General features: G+C 31.8%; 2 protein-coding genes across 4 annotated transcripts; one reads left to right on the top strand and one right to left on the bottom strand.

Moving 5' to 3' along the window:
* Nucleotides 1-189: 189 nt before the first annotated feature.
* On the bottom strand, nt 190-15,003 carry LOC143042865 (uncharacterized). 3 transcript variants are annotated; one of them, XM_076215348.1, is made up of 12 exons: nt 14,855-15,003; nt 12,062-12,251; nt 9,528-9,598; nt 9,069-9,161; nt 8,113-8,181; nt 7,498-7,545; nt 6,933-7,004; nt 5,915-5,959; nt 5,304-5,502; nt 4,185-4,271; nt 3,310-3,384; nt 190-2,431 (listed from the first exon to the last, which is right to left on the bottom strand). In XM_076215348.1, exons 1-12 carry the CDS (start codon nt 14,935-14,937, stop codon nt 2,030-2,032), a joined length of 1,434 nt encoding a protein of 477 aa, XP_076071463.1. In that variant the 5' UTR covers nt 14,938-15,003; the 3' UTR covers nt 190-2,029. The 3 variants fall into 3 exon arrangements, with proteins under 3 accessions (XP_076071463.1, XP_076071464.1, XP_076071466.1); XM_076215349.1 differs by lacking the exon at nt 8,113-8,181; XM_076215351.1 differs by lacking the exon at nt 9,069-9,161.
* Nucleotides 15,004-16,270: 1,267 nt separating this feature from the next.
* On the top strand, nt 16,271-24,701 carry LOC143042858 (heat shock 70 kDa protein 12A-like). Its single transcript, XM_076215333.1, has 5 exons — nt 16,271-16,416; nt 19,010-19,410; nt 20,820-21,041; nt 21,919-22,075; nt 22,687-24,701. Exons 2-5 carry the CDS (start codon nt 19,042-19,044, stop codon nt 23,745-23,747), a joined length of 1,809 nt encoding a protein of 602 aa, XP_076071448.1. The 5' UTR covers nt 16,271-16,416; nt 19,010-19,041; the 3' UTR covers nt 23,748-24,701.
* The last annotated feature ends 3,262 nt before the right edge of the window (nt 24,702-27,963 follow it).

Genomic DNA, 27,963 nt, shown 5'->3' with positions numbered 1-27,963 from the left:
GCATATATAATATAAGGACAAAAACAACTGCTTGTAAAATTATGTTCAATATAATACCACGACTTTCACCTTTTCCATACTTTTAAACAGTTTATTTTCAAGACTTTCCATTAGGTTTCAGTTCCTGTGAAGATCTGTTAAAGGTAACATTGTTCAGTGGTTTAGATAAATAATGATTTATTACAAAAATTATTTGTTAAATTGCTTTTAATAATCATTTAGTACATATTTTCACAATTTTAAAATTACTTGACTACAATTTTCTACAAATGCACTGAATGAATACACGATACACAAAAAACAATACATACAGTTTGGTTCAATAAAAAAAAATCCCCGATGAAATGTACAATTACAAAAAGTATGAAAACACCTTTGAAAGTTCATTCCACCATCCAGTTAAAGATCGGCGAGTATGGCACAGAACTATAACCTAGATTTTATAAAAAGATTCCCGTATATTAAATATGTTTCTTTAATTCATCTCAAGCATTGTTAGAACCTATATATCGATCAATACTTGACATTATAAAAGTCAGATTTCCCGCCTTTGCTTGAACAATGATAATACATCTTGATATTGTGTTGACGGAGTTTTCTGTTTCTATTATTATTTCCGATGATTGATTCGTCTACTGACCCGGTGTTCTACGTTCAAATATATCGTAAATTCAACACATAAAAATATTTGTATTCAAACCTCCTGAATAATACAGGAACATCTACCAAAAATAAGAAAGGAGAATCTCAAATGAGAAAAGAGAATCTCAAGGTGAGAATGGAGAAATTCATTCATCTCCCTGCGCTGAGTGCAAAACGATGTTCTGTGAGAATTTTAACTGGATGATGAACTTTCAACGGTATTTTAAAATTGTATATTGCACAAAACGCCAAAAAATCTAGTTCTTTACATTTTGGTAATGACAAAACCACACATACTTGAGGACGTCATTTACGGCACATGATACTTGAAACAACTATTTCACAACACATGAAAACAACCACCGGCATGAATGACATACTACTTATACGAATGAATATAACTGGTTTAAAGCATCGTTCTTCAATTTATCACTAGCTAAAATAGTCCACGGAAAAAAGTCAGCCTTATCTATCATATAACGTGCTGGCATGGTTTAGTGACTAGACCAGAATGTTATATAAATATTCGCTGAAGAGGAATAAAATTATTGCCAACATGTTTGAATCAATCTAAAAGTTTGCTTGCTGTCAAATAAAGTGGTCGGCATTTACAATCGATATTTTTAATTGTTTTAATACTAATAGTCCTTTGTAATGTGCCTTTTGTAAAAACTTCGCTACTCTTGAGATTTAGAAAGGGACTGACAAACAGCCAGCTATAACTTTGATCTTACTAGGGAGTTCAGTTTTCACAAGTCATTTTAATAATGGTAGGGTTCGTTTTGCTTACTAATAGTCTTTATTTTTCTTTGTTTTGTTTACTATTGTTTGTCTGTTTTGTTTTTCTTTTTAACCATGGCGTTATCAGTTTATTTTCAGGTTTGAATTCCCCTCTGGTACCACCTCTTTTGTATACTTTAAGTCTTTTTTATTTCCAAATCTGACGTGTAATTTTACAAAATACAAAATACAAAATTACCAGATTGTTCTTATTCGTCTACATATATATCGTGGTTGAATTTTCGAGTTATTTAACTTTTATGTCCCATTTTCTTATCGATTAGGCAAACATATGATTTAATCTGACGTTTGGCTGTTTCCCATTACGCCAACATTCAATAATTGTAGAATATCCGCCACAGGAACTTATGAAGAACACGTTAAATTTTTTTTTTTAATATGACGGAAAAAGAATTGACTTTCCGAACATTGAATACAAACGACACCAGGGTAGGTTAATGCAATTGAAATATTAAAAATTGTAAGTCACGAGATAAAAAATCTCATAAATAGAGTACCGAGTATTTTGCCTTATGTTATTTACCAACCCGGGCAGCTAGAATGTACCTACATGTTTATATACAAATATTAATACAAATTAAATGTACTAAAATTGGGTATGCTGGTTACTACTACTTTGTCCCTGATTATTTTTTTGGCTACCAGTTCGTCCCCGTTTATGTTCATCGCTACGACTTCGACCTTGTGTATGTCCGCTGCTACTGCTTCGACCCTGAGCTACTCCCTTGCATAACAACGGACCATCTTTATGTAAAAACATTACGGGCCAAATTATATAATCAACGACATCTCCCGACTCTGTGAATGGTCTTAAAATCTGAAGGTCAAATGAATGACCTTTATATTCCCAATCAAGGTGAATAGGCGGAGAATGGCAAACCATGATCCAGCACAACTCTAGACATTTCTCAAAGTACTGTTTCTTTGATTGGGAAAGACATGACAGTACTTTACCATCAACGTTCTTGGCGATTTTCTGCATAATGCCCTGTAATCAGTAAAATGTTATCAAAGATGTAATCAATAAAATGTAACCGCATATTACTTTGTGATCATTTAAATGTTAGCCACGGGTGTAGCCATTAAAATGTTAACCGCAAATATATTCAGTGATATGTAGTCACAGATGTAATCAGTAAAATGAAACCGCATATATAATTGATTAAATATAATCGCAGATGTAATCAGTAAAATGTAACCACATATGTAAAAAGTTAAATGTATACACAGATGAAATCAGTAAAATGTAATCAGTAAAATGTAATCAGTAAAATATAACCGCATATTTAATTAGTAAAATGTAACCACATATGTAATCAGTTAAATGTAACCACAGATGTAATCAGTAAAATGTAACCACAGATGTAACCAGTAAAATATTAACCACATATGTAATCAGTAAAATGTAATCAGTAAAATATAACCGCATATTTAATTAGTAAAATGTAACCACATATGTAATAAGTAAAATGTAACCACAGATGTAACCAGTGAAATGTTAACCACAGGTGTAATCAGTAAAACATAACCACATTATGTAATGAGTAAAATGTAACCACAGATGTCATCAGTAAAATGTTAACCACGGGTGTAAATACTAAACTGTTTACAACAGATTGAATTATTCAGAAATAACTCATTTAAATTTTATCCATATAGTAATTTTATTTTTTCTAAAATAATGTTATAATTCAAAACTGTAAATATAAGATAAGCATTTAAAAATGTTATTATTTATATATTTTTAAATGGTATTGCCATTCTCCTCTGCGTTTATTCACTTGCAAAAGGTTGTTAAACCTAAAGAATTTCAATTTTGATCTACAATGTATGCGTACCACACTAACGTAATAAGGTATGTTTTACCTGTTTGAGAGACTGTAACTGATTTGATTTCATTTTTTTCAATTGAATTTTATATTCATCTGCTATTTCATTGACCTGAAATAAGAATAATAAGCTAATAAAACATAAAACAGTGACTTATGAGGCCCCTCATGGGGGGGTCCTAGTAATCACATAATCACCATTTTTTTGCCAATATAATCACATAATCATTAAATATTTGCTTATCTTTAGTAATCAAATAATCATAAACTAAAAATACAGTCCTAGGTAATCAAATAATCATGAAATATTTGGCTTAATAATCAAATAATCATTGAAAAAACGGCCAAGTAATCACATAATCAAAAACCCCATGAGGGCCCTCTCTTATAATTTTTCAATCTTGTAAAAAAATGAATAGAGAATGTATCTCACTATGGAACACCATCTTCATAACTCAAGAACAGTTTTAAAGTGACGCCACCTACATTAGACTTTGATCATGGCGGTATGCCACACACTAGTATTTATCTTTCGATCATGTCAAATATCATAGTCTAATGTCAGAATTTAAAAAAAAATATATAATAGATCGTACAAAAAGAGAACACAATTAAAGCAAAATAGTATACCTCCTTCGTTGACCGTGAGACATAATAATGTCAAAAGAGCATATATGAAAAAGAACTAATAATATAACATTGAGGACAAATGCAAAAACACAAATGCCAAAAGTACTAATGATATTATTAATAATTCTTTAAGGGAGAATCACGACATAGTACATTGATTTACGTTAAAGGTCTGAAGTTGTTTTGCAATGATGCCCTTAAAAGGTTTCGCGATATTCCTCTTTTAATCTGATTGAATTTCAGACATGAGCATTACGAAGTCATTGTGCTTTCATATCTCACCTTTATTTGCACAGTAGCACTTCTGTTTTTTAGTTCCAGCGCACAATTTCCTTTGTGTCGCAAATCGTAGCATTCTAAGTATGTTTCCTACAAATTCAAATTCAAATATTTTATTGGACAAAGCACATATGATACAATGCGTATTCCAAGATACAAACACATTAAACATGACAATTTATGCAAATACAACCTACAATGTAATATATTAATAATAAATTCAAATTCAAATATTTATTGCCATGTAAACTTTAAACATTAAGTTTGTGACATACAAAATAATAAACAATATAACTATATTTCACATATATATATATATATATATTATATATATACACAATCATTCATTTACAGTAAATATTCCAGTGTCCCCTGTCCTCAGTTCTAATGACCTTTTGATGTAGGACCCCAATTTATTTACTTGTGATGGTGTTGATGAATATAATGTCATAGAATTGACCAATCAGAGGGAAAGAATAATGTAACGAAAAACAACTGGAAACACGTAAACATAGATGACTATTTTTTGCATAAAGAGTCCATGTCCATGTGTAAGTTTTCTGACAAAGTGTATCATCGATGCTTCAACGTACAAACCGTCAACTGTCCTCATAAGACGTTCACGGATGAACAAGTGGTTAAACCAAACGATAAGGACTCATTTGTTTTTAAAATATTTGTAATTGGACGCTAAACATTCAACAATTAACCAATTATGAATACCCAATGTAAATATATATGTCTACAGCTGCTATGTACAATTGAAACAACTACCACCATATACGTGTTTATACGCGCAGATCATTAAACATGCGTCGTTAATTCTACAACAAAGACAATTATTACAGAATTCGACTTTACATATATTTTATACCGACTTCTATGTCTGTATATCCTCTTTCTGTAACAAAAGTGTGTTTTGAGAACCGTATCGTCGTTTTTCGTTTTTTGCCATGGCGTTGTCAGTTTTTTTTCGAGTTTAAATGTCCCTTTGTAACCTTTCGATTCTCTTTTACAATAAACTCAAGACAAATTAACGTTCAAACAAGAACACATTCTTTTAAATAGACTGCCCAAATATATACATGTACAAACAGGTGTAATTAATATGGTAATACTTACTATTACAACAGTGAGAAGTATTTTTGTTGCTGCTTTCTCATTTCCTGTCACTTGCTCTATTTCTTCAATTGTGTCCGTCCATTCATTATCATATACATTAGAGAATTTCTCTACCAGACTTAATGGTCTATCTGGATCACTAAGGTCTGTTATTGCAGGGTTGTTATTTTTCAGCTGTTTTCCCATCATTTCACTCAACCTATAATGATTAAGAATTGAATGAAGGTGATTTAACGATCATCTATATATATTGATAACTTTTTGGTGATGTGACCAGAATTCTCATTTTGCATCTTATTGACCATTATCCGTAGCTGTTCTTTTTGTATCAATTTAGGCGTTAAAAGGCATATTAGGTAGTTCTATTTTATCTTTTTACAACCTATAGACTGATGAAGACACGATCTGTCGTTGAGGGCTGTATGTCTTTTGTTATTTATATTCTTTGGTTGCTGTCTCATTGCAGGATATCATACATTTCCTTTTATTTTTATTTTATTGTATGTTTTTTTGTTTTGAGAAAATTTTGTAAAAATCGAACTCAAAATAGTTCCCTTTATTTAGAAGAGACCATATGTATATATATTCGACATACATAATGTTCACAGTACCTATTTTGTGCCTCTTCTCTTGCTTTGATTTCTGTATCCAGGTCTCTGAAAATTTCAAATATAAAAATATTTATTTTGTTGTTAATAGATAAACTCTAAAACTCGATTACCAGTACATGTATATCTTGATGCTGTTTATGTGTACTTGTGTACGGTCTATTTATCTTTTCTTATGTTTATGCATCAACTTGAATAGTTTCATTTTTTTAAAATGGACTAGTAATATCATTAGGGGTCATTAACAATAGGACCTTGAAGTTTGTTTCAAAACTTACGACTATGATTGATCATAAGAAATGAACAATTAAGTAGTACTTAAGATCAATCTTAGTGGTATTTTGTGAAACCGACTTCAGATCGCATCTTCTCCTTTATGAAGAACTGAAAATCTGAATTTCTTTTCTCTTTTAAAATGAGGGCAATTAATTTGTTTTATTTAAATAATTGATTGATTGATTTAATTCTGGCATTCATTTGTTCAAATTTTAGAACTCTCAGTCCCACAGTATTCTCCATTATGAAGATAAGGCAAAATATCTCTGCAATACATTTCTGATTTTGCTCATTGTTGAAGGCCGTACGGTGACATATAGTTGTCTGTGTCTCTTGGTCTCTTGTTAAGAGTTGTCTCATTGGCAACCATACACAATCTTCCTTTTTATATTTCCATTGAAAATATATTTAAAGAAGTCACTCGCCCACAGAAATCTGGTGTTGTAAATTGAGGAGTATATTTACGATTTACGAAAAATATAAGAAAAGTATGTATATATCCGTTTGTTGAAATGAAAAATATATTTAAAAACAATATGAAAGTAGGATTTTATCAGCATTTGTTAAACATTCAAAATTCAAACTATCAAAATAGAAAATATCAGAATTCAAGACTTTTTTCCATAAATAATAACAATGTCGGGAATCACAAAATTCTTTCATGTTCATTTAATACATAGGAAATAGGTTTCATCAGAAGTACCTAGATTAAGTCCATTTACAGACAGCTTGTTCCTATACATACCGTTTGCTCCTTCTAAGATCGTCTTTATATTGCTGTAATTGATCCTTATAATATTGTATATCACGTTGGAGTCTGAAAACATAATCAAAAGATGTCTGTGTATTTACAAAAAATGTATAAAGGTTTTCCCGTTTGAATGGTTTCACACTAGTAATTTCTGGGGCCCTTTATAGCTTGTTGTTCAGTGTGAGCCAATGCTCCGTGTTGAAGGCCGTACCTTGACCTATAATCATAATGGTTTACTTTTATAAATTGTTATTTGGATGGATAGTTGTCTCATTGGCACTCATACCACATCTTCCTATATCTATATAAGGTGAAATAGTGTAGTGTGTTACGTATGATACAACAAAATTTCTAACATGTTATTTCTTTAAATCAAAATGTTTGCCACTCAAACTGTGGTGGAATGTCTAAAACATGCATCTGACTGTCGAAGTTATATATATATATTACTTATTCATTTGATGATCCATCAGAAACATGTTTTGTTAAACAGTTTCGCTTATTTGAATTAAAACCACATCTTCTTTTTTATATTTGCTTATTTGAATTAACAACTTACTTTTCATTAGCCTGTTCTCGTACTTTTAATTCTTCTTGCATTCTATAACTAATAATGCAAAAATAAATACTAATTATAGAAAATGTCATATCAAATGAATATTTTTTTTATGTTCTGTATAAATTATTAAAAAAATACCTAATTATATAATTACTGATATCTCAATCGTATCTTCGTATTGTTTGACACTATAGTAGTGATGGTTTGATACGTTCGTAATTAGTTTTATACGTTCGTAATATTAACGTTCGAAATGTTATATGCTATATCTAAGTTATAATCAATCTTTCCCGAAATTGTTTAAAACGAAAGATGCTTCCGGACATATCTAATGTTTCAGTTAACTACTTACGCCACTTATTTTGTATAGAGTCGTGTCGGTTTTAAAATATGATAAATATTGTATTATCTCTTATTCTCGTAAGGCGAAGAATAATTAAGTGCCATTTCGGATTATTTCTGTCTCGCTATAGTTTTATATCTCAATGTATTTAAATAATAGGAAAAAAACTTGAGAAATGGATTATTAAATGTATATAATTCACCTTTTCCCAATAATTGAGGAAGCAATTTCTCGTAGGCTTGTATTATTTGTGTTTATTTATTTATTCTTACTCTAGTTTCCTTGTCTTTCTGTCATCAACACTGTGTGAACGGTAAAATGGTACACGTGAGGTGTCTACTCTGAAAATTATATATATATTGTTTGTCTTTTGTATCATACATTTCAAATTCATTGTTATATTAAGGAGTCGAAACACTTAATTTGTATTCCAGAAAAATAATTTTTGTTGAAGCAGATTGATGCTTTTCAGGTATATATAGTAAATAACATGTTAATATTGGTTTAGTCTGACTTGATGGTCAAAGGAAGCATGTAGCCTTACCCAGTCACATTTGTACGGTTTGGTTTACTTCATTTATAAGGCTATTTTTCTAAACCATTTCTGTCAACATTAATGTCTTTGGTATTACTCGCCCAGGAATTCAACACGCAGGACAGAATGTTATCACGAGACCAGACCACCGAAAATAATATAGTTGTTAACCTTTCCATTTTTTTTTAAAGCTGATCTTGATCGTGAGAATGAGTTCCAAACCTTGATACAACATGACCGTTTTTACAATGTAAATGATACTTTGTCGTTCTTTTAATTAAATGTATTTTTCTGACAAGTAAACTAATAATCGGTATTTTTAAAGTTGATATCATTTCCAAGTCGGTGTTTATCCAATACGTGTATTCAAAGTTACTAGAACCTACATATTCCTCAATAGGTGTCCTATGTCATAAATAAAATTCACTTTTCATTTTGGGAATTTGTTTATTTTTTTAGAATAAACTGTTTCTGTTTATAGTTGATGTAAACATTTAGAGACTCTTAACGATATATGATAGCTCAACATTTTGTATAGCCACATGCAAATAAATATCATAGTTTTAATAAAAAGACTAAAGTTGCTCTCAAGATGTCATCTGTTGTTGTTTTTTGTCGTCACTAGATCGCAGTCTTGTTGACGTTTATAGCTCTCTATGCATATATCCCTTACAAATGTTAATAAGTAAATACCTTTCATTATTCCGACTCTCGCTGTATGTATAATCCGCTATAGGTTCACGTTCGTTATTGTGGACTGTTGCAGCATGTGTAGGAGAATTTGTTCTGTGAATAAATAGCAATAAAAATGAAAATAAAATCGTATGAACTGTTTGCCTTGTCGAAGCTTTATATATTTAAATTTACAGTATAAGGTTTGCTCATTTGCTAAAACCGTATGGTGACATAAATTTGCCTTTATATATGTCATTTTGTCTTTCGCGAACACTTGTGTAATTAGAAATCATACACAATTTTCTTATTCGTAAATTGTACTTTGCTAACATTTTTCGAATCTGGATTCAGAACAGTTTGTTTTGTCATCTGTTTGATCACAGTATTTGTTTTCTTAAAATTGAGGATCAGCATAGTCTTTTTAGTTAAAAAAAAACCCAAACTATATCATTTTAAATTAAATGGACTTTTCCTTACCTCGGTCTTTTGAATCCTCCAGCATCTTCATCAACTCTCCCATGGTCATCATCATCTGGACATTGGAAACACTGGCAGAGGAGGACAAATTTATTAAAAGAAAAAAATAAGCTGAATGCATAAAAGGATATTGTGGCTATACACTCGAAAAAGGTCATTAGACAGCAATATGTATGAACACAGGAAAGACTTTTACAGTAAATTGCATTGAGTGTGTAGGTAAAGGTTATATGTTTGACTAGCTTGTTTGCTAGCTGAACCGTGAAGTTTTTATTAGGTTAGTTTTACTCCAATCGTTTAAGAGTAGACTAGTCCGACAGATAATCTATCTTTCTCCAAAAAGAGATGGTCGTATACTTAGCATAAAGCTAGTCGAAGATATTACCTTTACCTACACACTCAATGCATTTTGCTGTAAGTATAGAAAGGCGGTAGAAGCATTTGGAAGAAGATTCTGTCTCATATTAGTGTCACAGGGGAAAACTGGGTGACTTGTAGGGTCGTGCAACAAGAGCCTGACTGAATGGCCTCTTGTTACTGATATTATGTGATGCACCTGATCACACAACGAACGATTGCTGTGAATAGCAATGAGAAATCTGGACTCTGAAACTCTGGTGAAAACTAACTACTGAGACTCTGGAACTAGCGACGAATAAACCAACAATTCAGCATGGAATACTATTACTTTTATTACAGATGGACTGTGTTCAGGGTAAAGTCCTGAGTCCGAATCTTGCTTATAGAAATTATAAACAAGTATTTATAATACACAATTGAATTGACAAGTATAGACATAACAAATAACAATTAATTTGAGTAATATTGTTCACTGACAAAGATTAAACTATTTTTAGAACTTGAAGAATAGATATTAAATGATAATCTGATTATGACAATTAAGAACAAACATTATGAATAAGGTAAAATGTCACTAATTAGCTAACAGAGTATAACATCTCAGTCACTCAATGTCCAAACTGAGAATTAAATGCAAAGCAAAGCATGTTGATTTTAAGTCCTGGATACGAAATGTAAATAGACACGAAATTATAAAATATAGTGAATTATAAAATACAGAGAATTAAAGTCTAAAATATCAAAATTGAGAATTTTATATTAAAGTCCAAAATATTAAATTGCAGCTGCTTTTTCCCTGGTCACATTAAAGTCCAAAATATTAAATTGCAGCTGCTTTTTCCCTGGTCACATTAGTCTAAAACAAATATTTAAAAGATACCAGACTTATAATTTTGTATATCAAAATTACATACAAGCATTAACTGATAAAGTATATGCATAAATCACAAGTGTTGAAATAAGTTCATTTACTCTTATCATCAAGTTCAGTGGCTTTATTGGGTTCGTCATCTACATAGTTTTGCTAGACTTAAAAGACTAATTTATTTCCATAAGTTGGGTACAATTGGATGGCTATTTTGTAAGGTCTATCGATTTGGTGTCACGATATCTCAGAAGCATGGGTTCGATCCCGGCGAGGGAAGAACAAAAAATTTGCGAAAGCAAATTTACAGATCTAACATTGTTTGGTTGATGTTTAGACGAGTTGTTTACACATAATGTACACAGCCATGCATCACCATTATTGCTGGTGATCCGATAGATAAATCTGTTGTAGAGTTATCACTGACTCAGACGTACTTATATATCTATAATGGTCCAATTTGTCAGCCGTCATCACGTAAAAACGACGAATCAAAGAATTCAACTTTATATATAACTAATATAGTACTAAGGTGTAGATTAAAAATTACACCACTCCAGGCCCTTTTGTTTTCCACGTAATTAATATTGCCAATAATTAAGAAGTTCCGGGTCGAGTCCGATACCGATACCAATAGTATATTCACCTGTTACCTATTACCTTATCTGTACGTTCCGCATCTGACAGGCGCACCAACAAACGGTGTATTCAGGATTAATATGCTATATACACGGGTCATAATCACAGGGTTGACACTACTAAATTGTCGAATTGTTACCTATTGTACTATTTTAATCAGTAAGACTTTCTAAGATAACAATACGAATACTAAAAATCTGGACTTAAAATAAGGCGTATATAGTTACAGTTTTCAATTTGTTAGCGGGCATGACGTAAAACAGCGAATCAAAGAATTCAACTTTATTTATAACTAATATAGGACAATGCTGTTGATTAAAAAATACTCCATTCCAGGACCTTTTGTTTTCCAAATAATTAATATTACCAATAATTGATAAGTTCCAGTTCGACGGGTTCAAACAGAAAAATTTGAAAGCAGAGAAAACTGTGTATCTTGTAATCGGCATGACTTCATCAAATGACAATACTAATACTAAAATAATGCTTGCGCATAGTTATATACTTTAATTCAGTCACGGACCCGCGATATCACGGGTGTGTTCTAGTTAATATATATGTATTTATCTAGTATGAGTTTTTTCGATGTTTGCTGAGGAAATACGAAGTGTGTCGACATTGTACTCTTGTAATTACGTGGTTAGTTGCACACAAAGATGATATCTTTTACCTGTTTAACTTGCTCCATTTGTTCACGTAAATTACTGTACTCATCTCTGTAATCATTGACAGGACTCCTTTTCCCCGATCCATCTTTCTTTAATTTATTCTTTAGTTTCTTTGCACATGCCTTCAGTTCACTCACTCTCGATTGAGCTTCTGTCCCTGTCACAACAACTCGAACTTCAGTGGAAACACAACTGAAAAGAGTCAAACATGTGAATTAAACAGCAATTACTGTCATTACTTGGTATACGAAGAAACTTTTTTGTATTGTTTTGTAATATGCTACATGTATGCATTCTTTTAGCACGAGAAAACGTATTTTTGCAAAATAAAACTTAAGCACAGAACATGAAAAAGAAACTGGAGATTCTCAAGAGCCCGTGTCGCTCACCTTGGACTATGTGCTGTGGTACATATTAAACACAAAGGACACTCTACAATATCAAAGACAACAATAGAATTCATGACAAAATTATCTCTTTTTGTGTTTTTATGGGGTCAATTGACAATTTTGGTCAAGCTTACTTATTTGTAGATCTTATTTTACTGAACACTCTTGCTGCTTACAGTTATCTGTCTATAATTATTAAAAGATTACAAAAATTTACGAAAAATTGTAAAAAGCAGACTTTAAAGGGTAAAACTCCTGAAGGGGTCAATTGATAATTTTTGTCATGCTAACTTATTTGTAGAGCTTACTTTGCTGAACAATTTTGCTGTTTATAGTTTATCTCTATCTAATATAATATTCAAGATATAAACCCATAACTGCAATATTTCCTTAAATTTACCAATTCAGAGGCAGCAACCCAACAAAGAGTTACGGATGCGTCTGAAAATATATCTGGGCAGATTTATCTTGACCTGATGAACATGTTATCCCACGTCAGATTTAATTGGCCCATAAGATTTATTTTCAGAGATATATCACAAGAACTGCACTTACAAATATTTATGAAAAATTTATTGGGTCAAATGATAATTTTGGTCATGCTCACTTATTTGTAGAGCTTCCTTTGCTGAACAAGTTTGCTGTTCACAGTTATCTCTATCTGTTATAATATAAAAAAGATAATGACTAAACACTGTTAAATGTCCTTAAAATTACCAATTCAGAGTTGCTGAAAATTACCGATTCAGAGTTGCTGAAAATTACCAATTCAGAGGCAGCAACTCAACAACGGGTTGTCTGATGCGTCTGAAAGTTTCAGGGCAAATAGAACTGGAAGTACAAAACCGCTTTTCATATTTGCTCTAAAGGCTTTAGTCTCAGAGATATATCCCAAAAACTGCAGTTTACCCCAATGTTCTATTTTTAGCCATGGTGACCATCTTGGATGATTGGCGGGGTCGTCGGATACATTTTTAAACTAGATATTCTAAGGATGATTTAGGCCAAGTTTGGTTTAATTCGGCCCAGTAGTTTTAGAGTAGAAATTTTTTGTAAAAGTTAACGGACAACGGTCGTCGACGACGACAGTCGACGGACGCCAAGTGATGAGAAAAGCTCACTAGGTTAGATAAAAACAACTTTAGCTTCAATCTGCTTTCGAGGAGACGGTTTGTTATTTACATACTATACATGGTTGAAATAATCACCAGTTCGAAAGCATTTGTTTAAAACATGAACATGGCTTGTAAAAATATTGCTACTTTAAAAAAAAATCAGTCTCAGAGCGTTCCAATGTTCCTCGTAGGTGGTTGCACAAATCTATACTCCAAACTTGTTGGTTAAAATCTCACCAAAGCTTGTGATGCCCTTAGATATAAGTAGATGTGATTAGTTGCAAATGACAATTTGTAAAAGTAAACCATTACAGGTCTTCAACACAGAGTCTAGGCACACACCGAACAGCAAGCTATAAAGGGCCTAACAATGACTAGTGTAAAACCATTCAAACTGGAAAACAAACGGTTTAATTTATATTAAAAAAAAAAGAAAAACGAGAAAACACTTATGAACCACATCAAAAACGACAATCGCTGAACATCAGGTTCCTCCTTGTTTGTATACTATTTGTTCTTTGAACTTTTTAAAAATATCCCACAAGAAATGTAAACGTGTAAATATATTAACTGTTTTGCACTGTTCAAAAATTGATCTGACCCCCCCCCCCATATCTCATTGTTGAATTTTGAAAAAAGGATTTGATTGAAAGCGTTGGAAAACTTTAAAAAAATAAATATGACTTGACAAAAAACCATACCCCTCCCCCTTGATGTTAAATGGTTGCTCCCTTATGTATAAAATGAGAAGAAGAGGGAAGAAATAACACTGCAATCTAATAGCCAAAAATAAATTTGGGTAATGAAAATTTACATCAAATGGATAATCAAATCGGGTATATAGTATTATGTGAATGGATGACATTTGACCAATGATGTAGGGAAGCACTAATGTTTTTGTCTTGCTTTCGTCCGGGCCTCTTAGTCATGGTATAAATGTTAAACTTTGTCATTAGGTGAGTTTAAGGGGGACCGCTTATGATAAAGTCAATGATATTTTGCATGCAGTTGTATGGCAAGTAGCTCATTTCAAGGGAGATTAGTAGGCCTTGTACTCTCACACAGTCATGGTAAATTATTAAGCTTTTGGAAAGCGGTTTACATACAGGAGAGACATATCTCTGTTAATCAGTGTGTCATAAGTTTATTATTTAAAGTTGCACGTACTATCTATTATTGTATCCGTTAATGCATTTGCATAAATTAACAACATTGCTACAGGTTCACAAAACCGAAAGTAAACAAAATGCATGTCAATAATTTCAACTCCTGTAAGTGCATATATACAAACCCTGAGGTTTCTGGTCTGTAATTATTATCATCTTTCTGCTTATTTTTCTTCTTTTTTCTAAGGGACCTTCTGATTCTCTCCATTCTAAACGAGGAAGTAAATTAGATGAAGTTCACTTTAAGAAAATCAATTCTTCGTCAGAAAAGGTTATTTTTAAATTTATTATCAGGTGAACGTAGCTGACTGTAATAATGATAATCGATGGCCAACGAATGTTTGCTTTTGTGTTGTAAATACAATAAAATGTCACAGATGTAGTATATTTCAGCATATTAAAATTCTTATTAGTTAAAATTGATTATTTTCATGAAAGACTATATTTTAATTCTTCACAAAAAAAAATATCATTTTTTTTTATAAAAAGTTAAAACCGCAACTATTTTTTGTTTACAATAACACACATAACATAGCAAGGTCGTGTGCTAAATAAATATGCTACTTAAAAAACCCACCAAAAACTGAAAGGAGATATTGACTAGCTAGAAGGATTAAAAAGGCTATATATAATATGGTTAATGCTTAAAATTTGATATGCTATACTCGGGCTATACTCGGGCTATACTCTAAACGTTGCCAGTTAACACCCCGTTTTCAAAAGTCTTGACTCTCATCTGCCAGACATAGTGTTTGTATATGAATTTTTCGGTTTTATTTTTTATTCTAACATCAGCTGAAAAGTCTGAAATTATTAAGTTGAAGTACTGGTCATATGTTTTGCTTGCAGTAAATACAGAACTGTTCTTTAGCTTTTCAGATAATTTAGTATTTTGTTATTTCTTTAATGAAAAAAAAAGTAACTGGAAATAGCTCCCTCTCTGAGGGTATCACCAGCCTAGTGTACTTAGTCAGCACTTCAGTGTTGACATAAACAATAATTAATACGGTCATAATCATAAATTATTGGCGGATCCAGAAATATTCATAAAGAGGGATGGTCACTGGCTACAACAAGAGGAGGCCCACTTTGGTGATTTCTAAGTTTGACCGTTTACAAATATTTTATTTTTTTTCAAAATACTAAGGACTTGCTCCAAAGGAATTGATTATCTTAGCCTAGCCATATCTGCAAAAACTTTTGTAATTTTAGGTCCTTAATGTTCGTCAACTTCGTACTGTATATGGCCTTTCAACTTTTTGATTCGAGCGTCTCGTGTGGGTTTTTCTAGACGAAACACGCAATTAGCGTACACATGATTTTAATCAGTCCTGCCGCGGTATCTTCTATGATGAGTTTATATTTATTGACTGCAAGCGATATATATCAGAAAATTAACTTAAAAGCTGAAAAGAAAATGATAATTTATTTTCAATCTTTTGTGATCAGATCAAGATGACCGTTTCAACATGACACTGTTTAAATTTCCTTCTCGAACAAACTTACGCACTCCAGTTGTCTCGAACCTGTTACAAAAGAACGATAACTCGTGTTGTTAAGCAATGTCAAAAATTAGCACTCAAGATTTCTCTATTTTTATTGAGACATACCGTAACTTAAGCATTATTCAACCAAAAGGAACATCGCATTGGAATAGAGAGACTTAAATGCATGAATTAGATTCAAGGTTTGCAATCGTTTTACTAACTATATTATAGATTAAGTTGTGTTGAATGAGGAAGTAGAATATACATACAATGTAAATACATGTATACTTGTCGTCAGTAGTGTACAATGGTGTACGTGTTTGTTATTATCTATGCTCATTATACTATTTAATTTTTCAGCCTGTGATTCGTTTTAATAAAGTTTTAATTTTTATAAAAACGAATAAAATTAACGAACGCAATATAAATTTGACAAAATTTAGTTTACAAAATATTGTACATTCTTCCAAGAATTAATCTGTATTAATAGGTGAAATAGGTCACGATAAAAAAAAAAAAAAACAATAGAGAGGACAACCATTTACTTTTTTTGGGGAGAGGAGACAACTATAAATATATGATCTTGAACGTTTTCAATAAACATACTCAACTGATAAACTTAATGATAATCATCTTAGCTCCTCTGTACCATGTGTCACGTGTGTACGATATTTGAATATGTCTTTAATCATGTTAATCGGTACTAGCATTGATTTGTTTTTGATTAGATCGGGTGCCTCTGCCGGTTGGTTGCACGGACGTCCTCTTTATAAATAAAAAAAGAAGATCTAGTATGATTGCCAAGAAATAATATGTTCTTGTCCTGTATATTCTTGAAATATTTTCCACTTTGAACAAACAACAATAAATATATTTTGCTACTGGACGTTAAACATTTAACAATACATCATCGAATTTTCGCAAATATGGTCTTCATAAACGATGAATGATAGTCCGTCTTAAGGGGATGAATATTAATAAAGAGAGAGAGAGAGAGACCAATCTAATTAAAATATTGATCTCTGATTACGTTATACTACATATGAGATCTAACAACTATGTAGTATAACGTAATCAGAGATCAATATTTTAATTAGATTGAGAGAGAGACATGCATGTGAAAGACACCCTTGTAGATATCGAAAAAGAGCAGACTTATGCCGCTGCGAAGCAGCACTCGCACCCGCAAAGTGGAAAAGGATTAGTATAAGTTGCAATTACTGGTTTCCCAATACACTTTGAATAAAAAGTTAAAACTAATCCTGCATACATTGGCATATAACATGTATAAAGGCGAAAACTAACCAACTCTACAAATCTATATAGATAGGTTCAACGTGTGTAAGTTATGTTCTGTTGAACTGATGCACTCAAGTAGTTTACATTGTGATTAAGTTGCTACAAACTGGTCAATTTATCTCCCCTTATGCGTAGTCAGGACTAAGGCATTTTATGGACAATTTTATGTGGGATGTATTAATACACATTTTCGTTAGGGTATAATGAAAATAATCTCTAAACCCCATGCTTCTAGACATCCAAAGAAGAATGACAGAAAATGATAAAGATACTTCTTTTCAAGATGAATCACCTGAATCAATATTTTTTTTATTGCTGTCAAGTTTTGTTAAATTGTTAAGAAGAAAATAACAGTTTTTGTGTTTTAGTCTGTTTTTCTAATAATGTATGCAAAAGACATGATAGGTATACTATAGTTTGTGTATGGAGTGATTTTTATGTGCACAAGTCCATCTGGTATAGAAATGAAGGTGTCATCTGACCTTGACCTCATTTTCATGATTCATTTGTTATTATAGTTAAGTTTTTTGTGTTTTAGTCTATTGTTTTATAATAGAATCCAATAGGTCAACTATATTTGGTGTTTGCACATATTTTAGAATGTACATGTCAGTCTGGTATGTTTTGTTTGACCTTGAACCCATTTTTATGGTTCATTGCTCAATGTTAAATTTTTTTTTGTAATATATATTTTATTATTTTCATATCATATTCAAATCTCATCTACAAATAAAGATGCACAAACAAATTATTCTGCTATAAATCCTAAACATATAGTTAACCATACTTGTTACAAGTTATAAAATACAAAGTCAATAACAGAATATAGAATACATCTGCATTGAGCTCTATTTCTTAATAATATTATCAATGTTTGACCATTTTTCTTTTAATCTTATTGCTTTATTGGTAGAGCACAATTTCATAGAGACCATGTCAACCCTATAATAATAGTTAAGCCATTCAATTGCTTCTGCAACAGATGGGACTGTAAATCTAACTCTACATAAAAAAACATATCTCTTCAATATCAGAATACATGTATTAAGAATATCTTTAAATAGATGATATTTAACACCCAAGATTATACTTGATAAGGTTGGGAGAAAGCTTACATTACATACATCTTCTAACTTTTGAAAAAAATTAAGCCAGAATGTTCGAACATATCTGCATTCAAAAAAGAGGTGTATGTATGTTTCTTTAGTTTCGGTACAAAAACTGCACAGTTCTGTTTCACAATGTTAAATTTTGTTTTTTTATCTGTCTTTCTAATACTTTGAGCAATAGGTCAACTATATTTGGTGTATGGAATGAATTTAAGGTGATAATTATCATCTGACTAGGACCTTATTTTCATGGTTCATTGGTCAATCTTATTATAAGTTTTGCTGATTTAGTGTATTTCTTAGATACTATATGCAAACTATATTTAAAACATGTAATGATTGTATGGTGTACTCTTATTTTATTATGCATTACCTTTTTTTTTAGACAGGAACAGATAACTGAAAACATAAGCAGACATGGCCTACTGCCAAGAATATGACCCGAAAGACTCAAACAATGATAGTGACTTTTCCGTCAGTTATAAATCAACGAAGATTTTGGTGGCAGCCATAGATTTTGGAACTACGTTTTCCGGTTACGCTTTTTCTTTCAAGTCCTGGTTTGAAACCGATCCGAATAAGATCGTAACCAATTCGACATGGGTAGCTGGACAGAAGAATTTAATATCATTAAAAACACCAACATGTATCTTGTTACAACCTAATAAATCGTTTCACTCTTTCGGATACGAAGCAGAGGAGAAGTATGCAGAGCTAGCTTTAGAGGAGGAACATGAAGACTGGTACTTCTTCAAGAGATTTAAAATGTCCCTGTTCAATAATACCGTGAGTGGTCTAAATTTTTACTTAAGAATATGATATTGTTCAAATTCTTTTAATGTTACATAAAAACCACCAGATTGTAGCTATTTTTTTATTGTTACGTTTTATTATTTTCTCATCAGGTCGATATCTTTATACACTACTAAAGATGGGAGTGGAAATAAATAAATAATGCTTTACGATTGCAAAAAATTAAAAAACAAAAATACCGAGCTCCAAAGAAAATCAAAACAGAAAGTCCCTTATCAAATTGCAAAATCGTTCAAACACATCAAACGAATGGAAAACAAGTCATATTCCTGACTTCGCACAGGCATTTCAAGTATTCATGAGTTGATTCATTGGTTCTTAATATTTAGTGGATAGTATTACATATATAACAGGCCCGTAGCCAGGAATTTCCAAAGAGGAGTTATTTTGCCTCAAAAACTCGACTTTAACGGTAACAATTCGAACAGAACGTTGACTTTAACAGTCCTTATTTGTTTTCAAGGGGGTCCACCCCACGAACCCCCTTGCTACGGGTATGTACAAAATGTATAAGCTGGACAAACCAGAGCCGGAAACATTATAATGATTCCAAACAGTCTGTGGTTTTATCTACTGTTACATTCCAAGTCCTTAGCGAAAAATAGGCAAGTTTGACATTCAAAGTCTTTGGTTTAAACCATACTAAGCACGAAAACGGATCCCCTCCAGGCGAGGTAAGTATAAACAATACTTAGTTAGGAGTGTTGTTTCCCATTCAAGTTGGCCTCGGTGGATTTTCAAATATGAAAATTGTAGACCTTAAAATTAATGTTTAGACAGCTGATGACTAATTAAACCTTCATATTGGGTTCATACATGTTATAAGAACATTAAGATTGTTTTGCACATGTTTTATGGGACATTTTCTGTTTGACTCGTATTTTCACATCCAGATTGGTAAATGGTCCAGAATTAATGAAATGTTTAAACACTTTTCTCACACGAACTTTTGACGCAAAAGACTGGCTGCATAAAAAACAAATAGACATAATATGACTTCAGGTACCGGTGCTATCCGTGGCAACACTAAATATAATGAATAGAATCCAAACAAAAGACTTTAACTCGCAATTTCGTGCTTGTAGAATGAAAATGTAATAATGGGAAATAAATACTTCTTTTTGTACTTCCATAGAGTTGTAAAAGTGTTAAAATTACAAAAAAAAGAAGCATTCAATTTTAATCGCAGTTTCTAAATCTAATACATTATTGGTAGTAGTTTCAAAAGCGTACACCAAAACGTTGGGATAAGATTAAAACGTTCTAAATATAAATGGAAATTGAGCCAATGACGCATTCTTATTTTTATTTTGGTGTACGAATAATGAGATTAACCATCATAGTCCTTTATATTCTGAAATTTATTTTAAATAATTTTGCAGACTTTATCAAGAGATACTGAGATACCAGATGATTCAGGGAACAAGAAGATGCCTGCACAAAAAATCTTTAGTCACGGGATATGCTTTTTGAAGAACCATCTTGTAAAACATTTGGAGTCCAGTCATACTGGTCTAAATGAAAGTGATATTCACTGGGTGCTCACTGTACCAGCGATCTGGAATGATAGTGCTAAACAGTTCATGAGAGAAGCGGCTTCACAGGTAAATTAGAAGTTCATGATGGGTGTTGCTTCAAGGGCACATTTTTCACGAGGTCGGTATGTACATGTAATTAGAACAAGAGGTAGACAAAATCGCAGGTGCATGTAAATAGTTCATGAGGTATACAGTGTCATAGGAACATCATATTGTCAGGTTCAAGTTCACGAAATATGCGACATCGTAAAGTTCTCGAGGTAGGCAGGATTGTAGATGCATGGGAAAGGTTCCGAAGTAGTCGGCATCATATCTTCCTGTGAAATGTTCACGAGGTCGTCGGTATCATAGATACATTTAAATAGTTCACGAGGTAGTCGGTATCATAGGTGTATGTGAATTATTCAAGAGATATATAGGCGACATAATATATAGGTATAGTATGTATAAAGAGTTCATGAGGTAGGCGGCATCATATCTTCATGTAACTTATTAATGAGACCGGCGGCAACATATTTCACGAAGCACGGACATCATAGGTCCATATTATGATGTAACTAGTTCACATGAAGTTGGTAGAATCATAATTAAATGTAAATATTTAACGAGGTAAGCGGCATCATAGGTACTTGTAAAAAGTTCTTGAGGTAGCCGAACAAGAGTGAACTGTAAGCTTTAAAGAGACTCAAATGAACATTTTTACATTTGTTAGACATTTCATTATGTGTTGTCAATTTGTGTACTGACGATTTCGCGCAAAACGGGTTTTTTGTTTTTGTATGTTTTGTTTAATTGAGGAAGCATTTATCACTGAGTAGATGAATAAACACTTGTATTACATGTTATAAATAAGTTCTAAACGTTTATAGTTACATGTAGGACTGTGTTTAATATCTAAACATGTTTCTAATAAAACATATTATTAGTAATAGTTATATTGAAGGCTGGAATAAAAGACACCCATTTGATGATTTCCTTGGAACCAGAGGCGGCAGCCATGTATTGCAGAATACTTCCGGTTGAAAAGTTCGTTTCCGGTGGTGGTGGTAACTTGGGAGTATTCAAACCTGGTTCAAAATATATGGTTGCTGATCTAGGCGGTAAGTTAGATTCAAGGAAAAGTGAAATAAATGGCAGAAAGTTGGTGTTAAAGTCTCTTATGACATTTTTAATATGCATATAGAGTCCATGAATTTAATCGTTTGACAAGTAAAAGCAACAACTATTAAAGACCTGAAATGTAAAATTATACGAGAAGAAAAAATCCACTAAGATTTTACTCGGGATATCAAGATGTTGTCGTATTTACATAGTACATGTACGTCTTTAAAGCAGGCTTTATACCTTCAAAGCTGTGTTGATAAGACGCTCAAAATACTAAATTTAGTTTACATAGTCTTAATCATTATTTTGTTGTAAATGATTTCATTTAGTGCTTATAAAAACTGACGTTGCATACAACCCAATATGAGTATTGCTCATTGTTGAATGCCGTACGATGAGCTTTAGTTTATTACAGACATAGCCTAATGCATTATAGAACACTATTTCATAAATGTCAATAAAAGTGGAGGACTGGTGCAGTTTTTGTCACTTAGACGACAAATAGTAATCCAACGAATGTCCTACTCTGAATAAGATTAAAATATTTTGTGATTACGTTATTATTATATTCGTCCATACTGAATCTCATGACCAAAACATTTTACAGGTGGCACTGTGGACATAACTGTACAGGAAGTTCTGGAAGGGGACAATCTGAAGGAACTTCACAAGGCAAGTGGCGGGGCATGGGGAGGGACAAAAGTAGATGAAAATTTTATGCAGATGATCGTAAAAGTTGTCGGTGAGCCAGTTATACAAAGATTCAAGTGCGATAGCAAATCTGACGAACTTGATCTTCTTCGGGAATTTGAGATCAAGAAACGTTCTATCCGTCCCGATGCCACTGGTAAAACAGCATTTCGAATACCTATATCTTTAACGGAAGCTTTCGAAGAGATAAATAACGGCGCAGACTTGAGACAGAGCATCAAGCAGACGCCATATGCAAAACACATGAACTGGGTCGGGGATAAGTTAAAAGTTGATAATGCGATGATTAAAGAACTTTTTACCAAAGTTTCCGATAGTATCGTCCAACATTTAAAAGATATTCTAAACAATCCTGTTAGCCGAGGTGTCGACACCATTTTGATGGTAGGGGGCTTCTCAGAATGTGCAATGATACAGGAAGCAATCAAGACAAACTTTTCTCATATGAAAATCATCATTCCGGAAGACGCTGGTTTGGCAGTGGTGAAAGGAGCAGTATTGTTTGGTCACAATCCTGCCACAATTGTTTCTCGGAAAGCGAAGTATACATATGGAGTCAAAATAACGCGAGACTTCAAAGAAGGTGACCCACAAGACAAAAAATATCAAGTCAAAGGACGAAACAAATGTAGTGACGTCTTTTCAAAACACGTGGAAATAGGTCAAACGGTCAAGGTTGGGGAATCTTTAAATCCGCAGTCATATTTTCCTCTGCACAGCGACGTTGAAGAAGTCGTGGTTCCCCTATATATCTCTACTGATGAGGATCCAAGCTATACCACAGAACCGTCATGTAACTACTTAGGAAAGATTGTAGTGCCTCTGAAAGGTTCATCTGTGAAGGACAAAGAAATAGTAGTCCAGATGACCTTTGGAGGGACCGAGATGACAGTAGAAGCAGAAGAAAAGAAATCAAGCAAAAAGTTAAGAGCCCAATTCGATTTTCTTGATCACTGAAGAATTTTTGTTCAATTTTTGTCTTGTTTGTACAAATATTTTTTAGTTTGGGTTCGGGTTAAACTCCAGTGCACATATTTAACATTTAAGATTTTAACTGTTCGTAACCTCATTGGATTATTAATGTTTTAATATAGCTACGAATTAATCGACGAAACCTGTTTAAAAGTGTTACAGACTAATTTTTTTTTGTAGATTTTGAGCTCAATTTTAATGAAATAGGATTCATGGTTTGCTTTATATGTGTTTGTTTACAATAATTGCAGAGGATTGTTTTGTTTGAATTAAACTTTGTTTCGGAGGTTTTTTTATTGACCTCGGGGCTCTCATTCTTTTAAACTCGATCAATTCCGTTCTTCCTTCAAACGGATAGGAGAGTAGCGAAATTACTCGATGATTGCCGATTTCGAGGCTCTGTGCGGTAATGATGTCCCTTTAGATTATGTTTACACGTGTCTTCGACGAAAGAGATGTGGAGTTTTGGATAAAACCCGAGCTTTTCTCTGACATCTAAAGCATATGCTTTTATCAGAAATAAATATGCAATAAATTTAAGAAATTTAAGAATTTTTTAGAATAGCATTTCGCCTATTTTTTTTACAAAATACTCCATTCTAGGCAGCCGTTCTAGAATACGCTTTGTTTGTTTGTTTTACCTGTTTTGTATTTTAGATGACATGTTTTTTTCAGAGTTTTTATGAATGTTTGTATTATATTTCATTTAGTATTTATAGTAAGAGAAAATCAAAACGGAAAAATGAATGAATAAAAGACGGATTTGCCAACATTAATCTGTGATACATTGTTATTTTACATCTGTGTTCCCTTTATCATGTCAATTGTATGTATATATAACTTTTATAAATATGAATTGAATTAGATTAAATGTAATGTACTTTAGCCTATTAGATTTGATAGTATTAATATATATTATATAATAAATGTAAAAAACTATTTTTGAGCAAGTCTAAACGGGTAAAACGTTATAACATCACACATAAATAGTAAAATCGTAAACAAATATTAAATATTTCGGATATAAACTGGTATCCTTCAATAGTAAGATGTCAAATGATCCATGTCTTGACATGCGGTTGTCGAACTTGGGCGGGAATACTAATCTTGACCGTCATACAAATTATCACGAATCAAGACGTTGGTAATTTTATTCAGTATTGATATATGGCTAAACAAATGCATGTTATTAATTTAGAAAGAAGATGTGGGATATACGTGAATGCGAAAGTAATCCAACTATACAAAAAGACGCAAGGCAGATACATGTACATACACACGTAAATATATGGCCATCAACAATGGGGAGGCATGCATACTGTAAACCAACTGCTCATTGTCTCATTGGCAATCATACCACATCTTCTTTTTTTATATAATTTTCGCGACTTTCGCGAATATAAATTGTCGCAAATGTGTTAAAAGTTTACTTTATCCTTAATAAACTACATCAATTACATAATGATCTGAAAACTGAAAGTCTCTTACTTATATCCCTTCTTTTTAAATTAATGACATTCATTAGTTTAGCCATTATATCAATTTTGATAAGAAAAAACAACAACAACAAAAAAAAAAACCCAACAAAAAACAGCTTATTGATTTGTGATTTTCAAATCGCCGTGAAGTGCCAGACTAAAAAGGAATAAACGCAAAATCACGTATCCGCAAAAATATTGGTTTACGATCATTTTCAATCTCTAAATTAGCCCGAGACTAAGTAGAAGTGAATCACTTTTGTTAAACTCATCCTACATACAAGGGTTAATATTTTGTACCTCAAACACAGTAGCCAGGTAATGCTAACTTCATTAGCAAAATGCTTTAATCTAATATTAGATAGTTCAATTTATCCAGATGAGTGGAATAAATCATATATAATACCTATTTTTAAACAGGGAGACTTACTCGATCCAGCTAATTATAGGGGTATTTCCCTAATGAATTGTTTAAGTAAGATATTCAATTCTGTCATAAATAACAGGTTGATAATAATTTTTGAAGATAACATGAATCCATCACAGTTTGGGTTCCGAAAGAATAATAGAACTTCAGATAGTTTGTTTATTTTAAAAACAGTTATTAATAAATATATAAATAATAAAAACCAAAAATTATTTGGATGTTTTGTAGATTTGAAGAAGGCATTTGACTCAGTTTGGAGACTAGGCCTTCTATATAAATTGATCAAGACTGATAATATTAGACCTAAATTATATAAAGTGTTAAAAAATATGTATGAATGCACTGAAGCTTCAGTAAAATATAAAGAAAACATATCTGATTCAGTATTTATAGATAGAGGCTTGAAACAGGGTGACAGCCTCAGTCCTAATCTTTTTAATATTTATATAAATGACCTTCCTGAAATTTTTGATAGTGACTGTAAACCAGTAAATCTCAATAACATGTCATTAAGTTGTCTTATGTTTGCTGATGATTTACTTTTATTGTCTGAAAGTGCAGAGGGTTTACAGAAGTCATTAGAGAAATTAAGCAACTATTGTAAAAAATGGCAGTTGTCAATTAACATAAATAAAACTAAAGTGATAGTATTTCAACAAAAAAACATACCATACACTAAAGCAGAGTTTACTTTGGATGGTTATAAATTAGAAAAAGTATTAAAATATAAATATCTAGGTAATATTATAGAGGCTTCTGGTAAATTCCATACATCACATATGGAACTATCAAAAAAAGGCACAAAAGTTCTATTCAGTTTGTTTAAATATATGAATAATATAGAAAATATACCTATAAATATACATAAAAAACTATTTGAATCTTTAATAAAACCAATTTTAATGTATAACTCAGAAATTTGGTATATGGACTACTATGAAAAAGTACTGAGGTCTCAGAGTAGAGCAGTAAATAATGATAAAGATTTTGATATACTTACATCAATTGATAATAGCTTTATTGAAAAGGTGAATTTAAAATTTTGCAAATTAATTCTAGGTTTAAGTAAAAAAGCAGTTAACATTGCATCAAGGGCAGAGTTAGGACAATATCCAATAGATGTATATGTAAAGGTTCAAGCACTAAAATATATGGCAAGAGTATCTAACACAGAAATTAATCCGTTGTTATATGATGCATACTGCACAACTAAACTGTTGGATGAAACAGGAACCTATTCTTGGTATACTTTTGTAAAAAATATAACTCATGAAAATAATTTAAATATATCTGATATACAAAATATTGACTTCATAAAAGAAAAATATAAAATGAATAAACACATGAAAGATATTATGCAAGAAAACTATAAAAAGCTGTTCTTTAAAAAATTAAATTCTTTAACAGAAAATAATAAATTATTTATCTATAGTAAAATCAAAAAAAAATATGAAACTGAGCCTTATTTACTTAAAGAGAATAACTTTGAAATAAGGAAAAAATTTACTAAATTAAGGGTAAGTGACCATATTTTGGAAATTGAAAGGGGTAGATACAAAAATATAAAAAGGGAAGAACGTTTATGTCAACATTGTTGTCTAAATAAAATAGATGATGAAGAACATTTTTTATTTACATGTATTAAAAATAAAGATTTGAGACTTCAATTTTTGCAGAAAGTTAGAAATACCTATTCTGATATAGATAATATGGATGATGTGGATAAATTGGTTTTATGTCTTTCGTGTCCGTCAATTATGCAGTATACGGCTCCATTTGTTAAAAAGTCATGGTCACTGAGGAGAGTGGACTCAACAACTGCATGATAGATACTTATATGTATATAATGTTTGTTCTTTTGTTGCTATTTTTGTATGATGTATTGTGTTCATTTATATATGCCTTCAACCCCATTGGGGTATAAATGTGCATTTATTCAATAAACATATTAATAAAGACTCATCATGGACGCTTGAATGATTTCAAATGATCGTCCCCTTTCAAATGGTCGTTCCCTTTCTGAAATGAACATGTGTTTTTAATTTGCATGTACTGATTTTTTATCGGGTGGATTAAAAAAAGTTTTTTTTTAAGTAAAATGACGACGGACAAATTTACACTTATTAAAGGCAAATCTTTCACTTTTACATTTATGATCAGGTGTGTGTAATAGTAAACTGATAGTAAGATAAACTTTGACCCGTACATGATTATTTAGCATTTACATTTAAACAGTACTTCCCCATAACAGAGATAGCATGATTGATCATTTTATCTTATTGATGTGATGACCTAC

This window comes from Mytilus galloprovincialis, chromosome 8, assembly GCF_965363235.1.
Source record: "Mytilus galloprovincialis chromosome 8, xbMytGall1.hap1.1, whole genome shotgun sequence".
NCBI classification, from domain to species: domain Eukaryota; kingdom Metazoa; phylum Mollusca; class Bivalvia; order Mytilida; family Mytilidae; genus Mytilus; species Mytilus galloprovincialis.
This window is presented reverse-complemented; position numbering and strand designations above follow the sequence as displayed.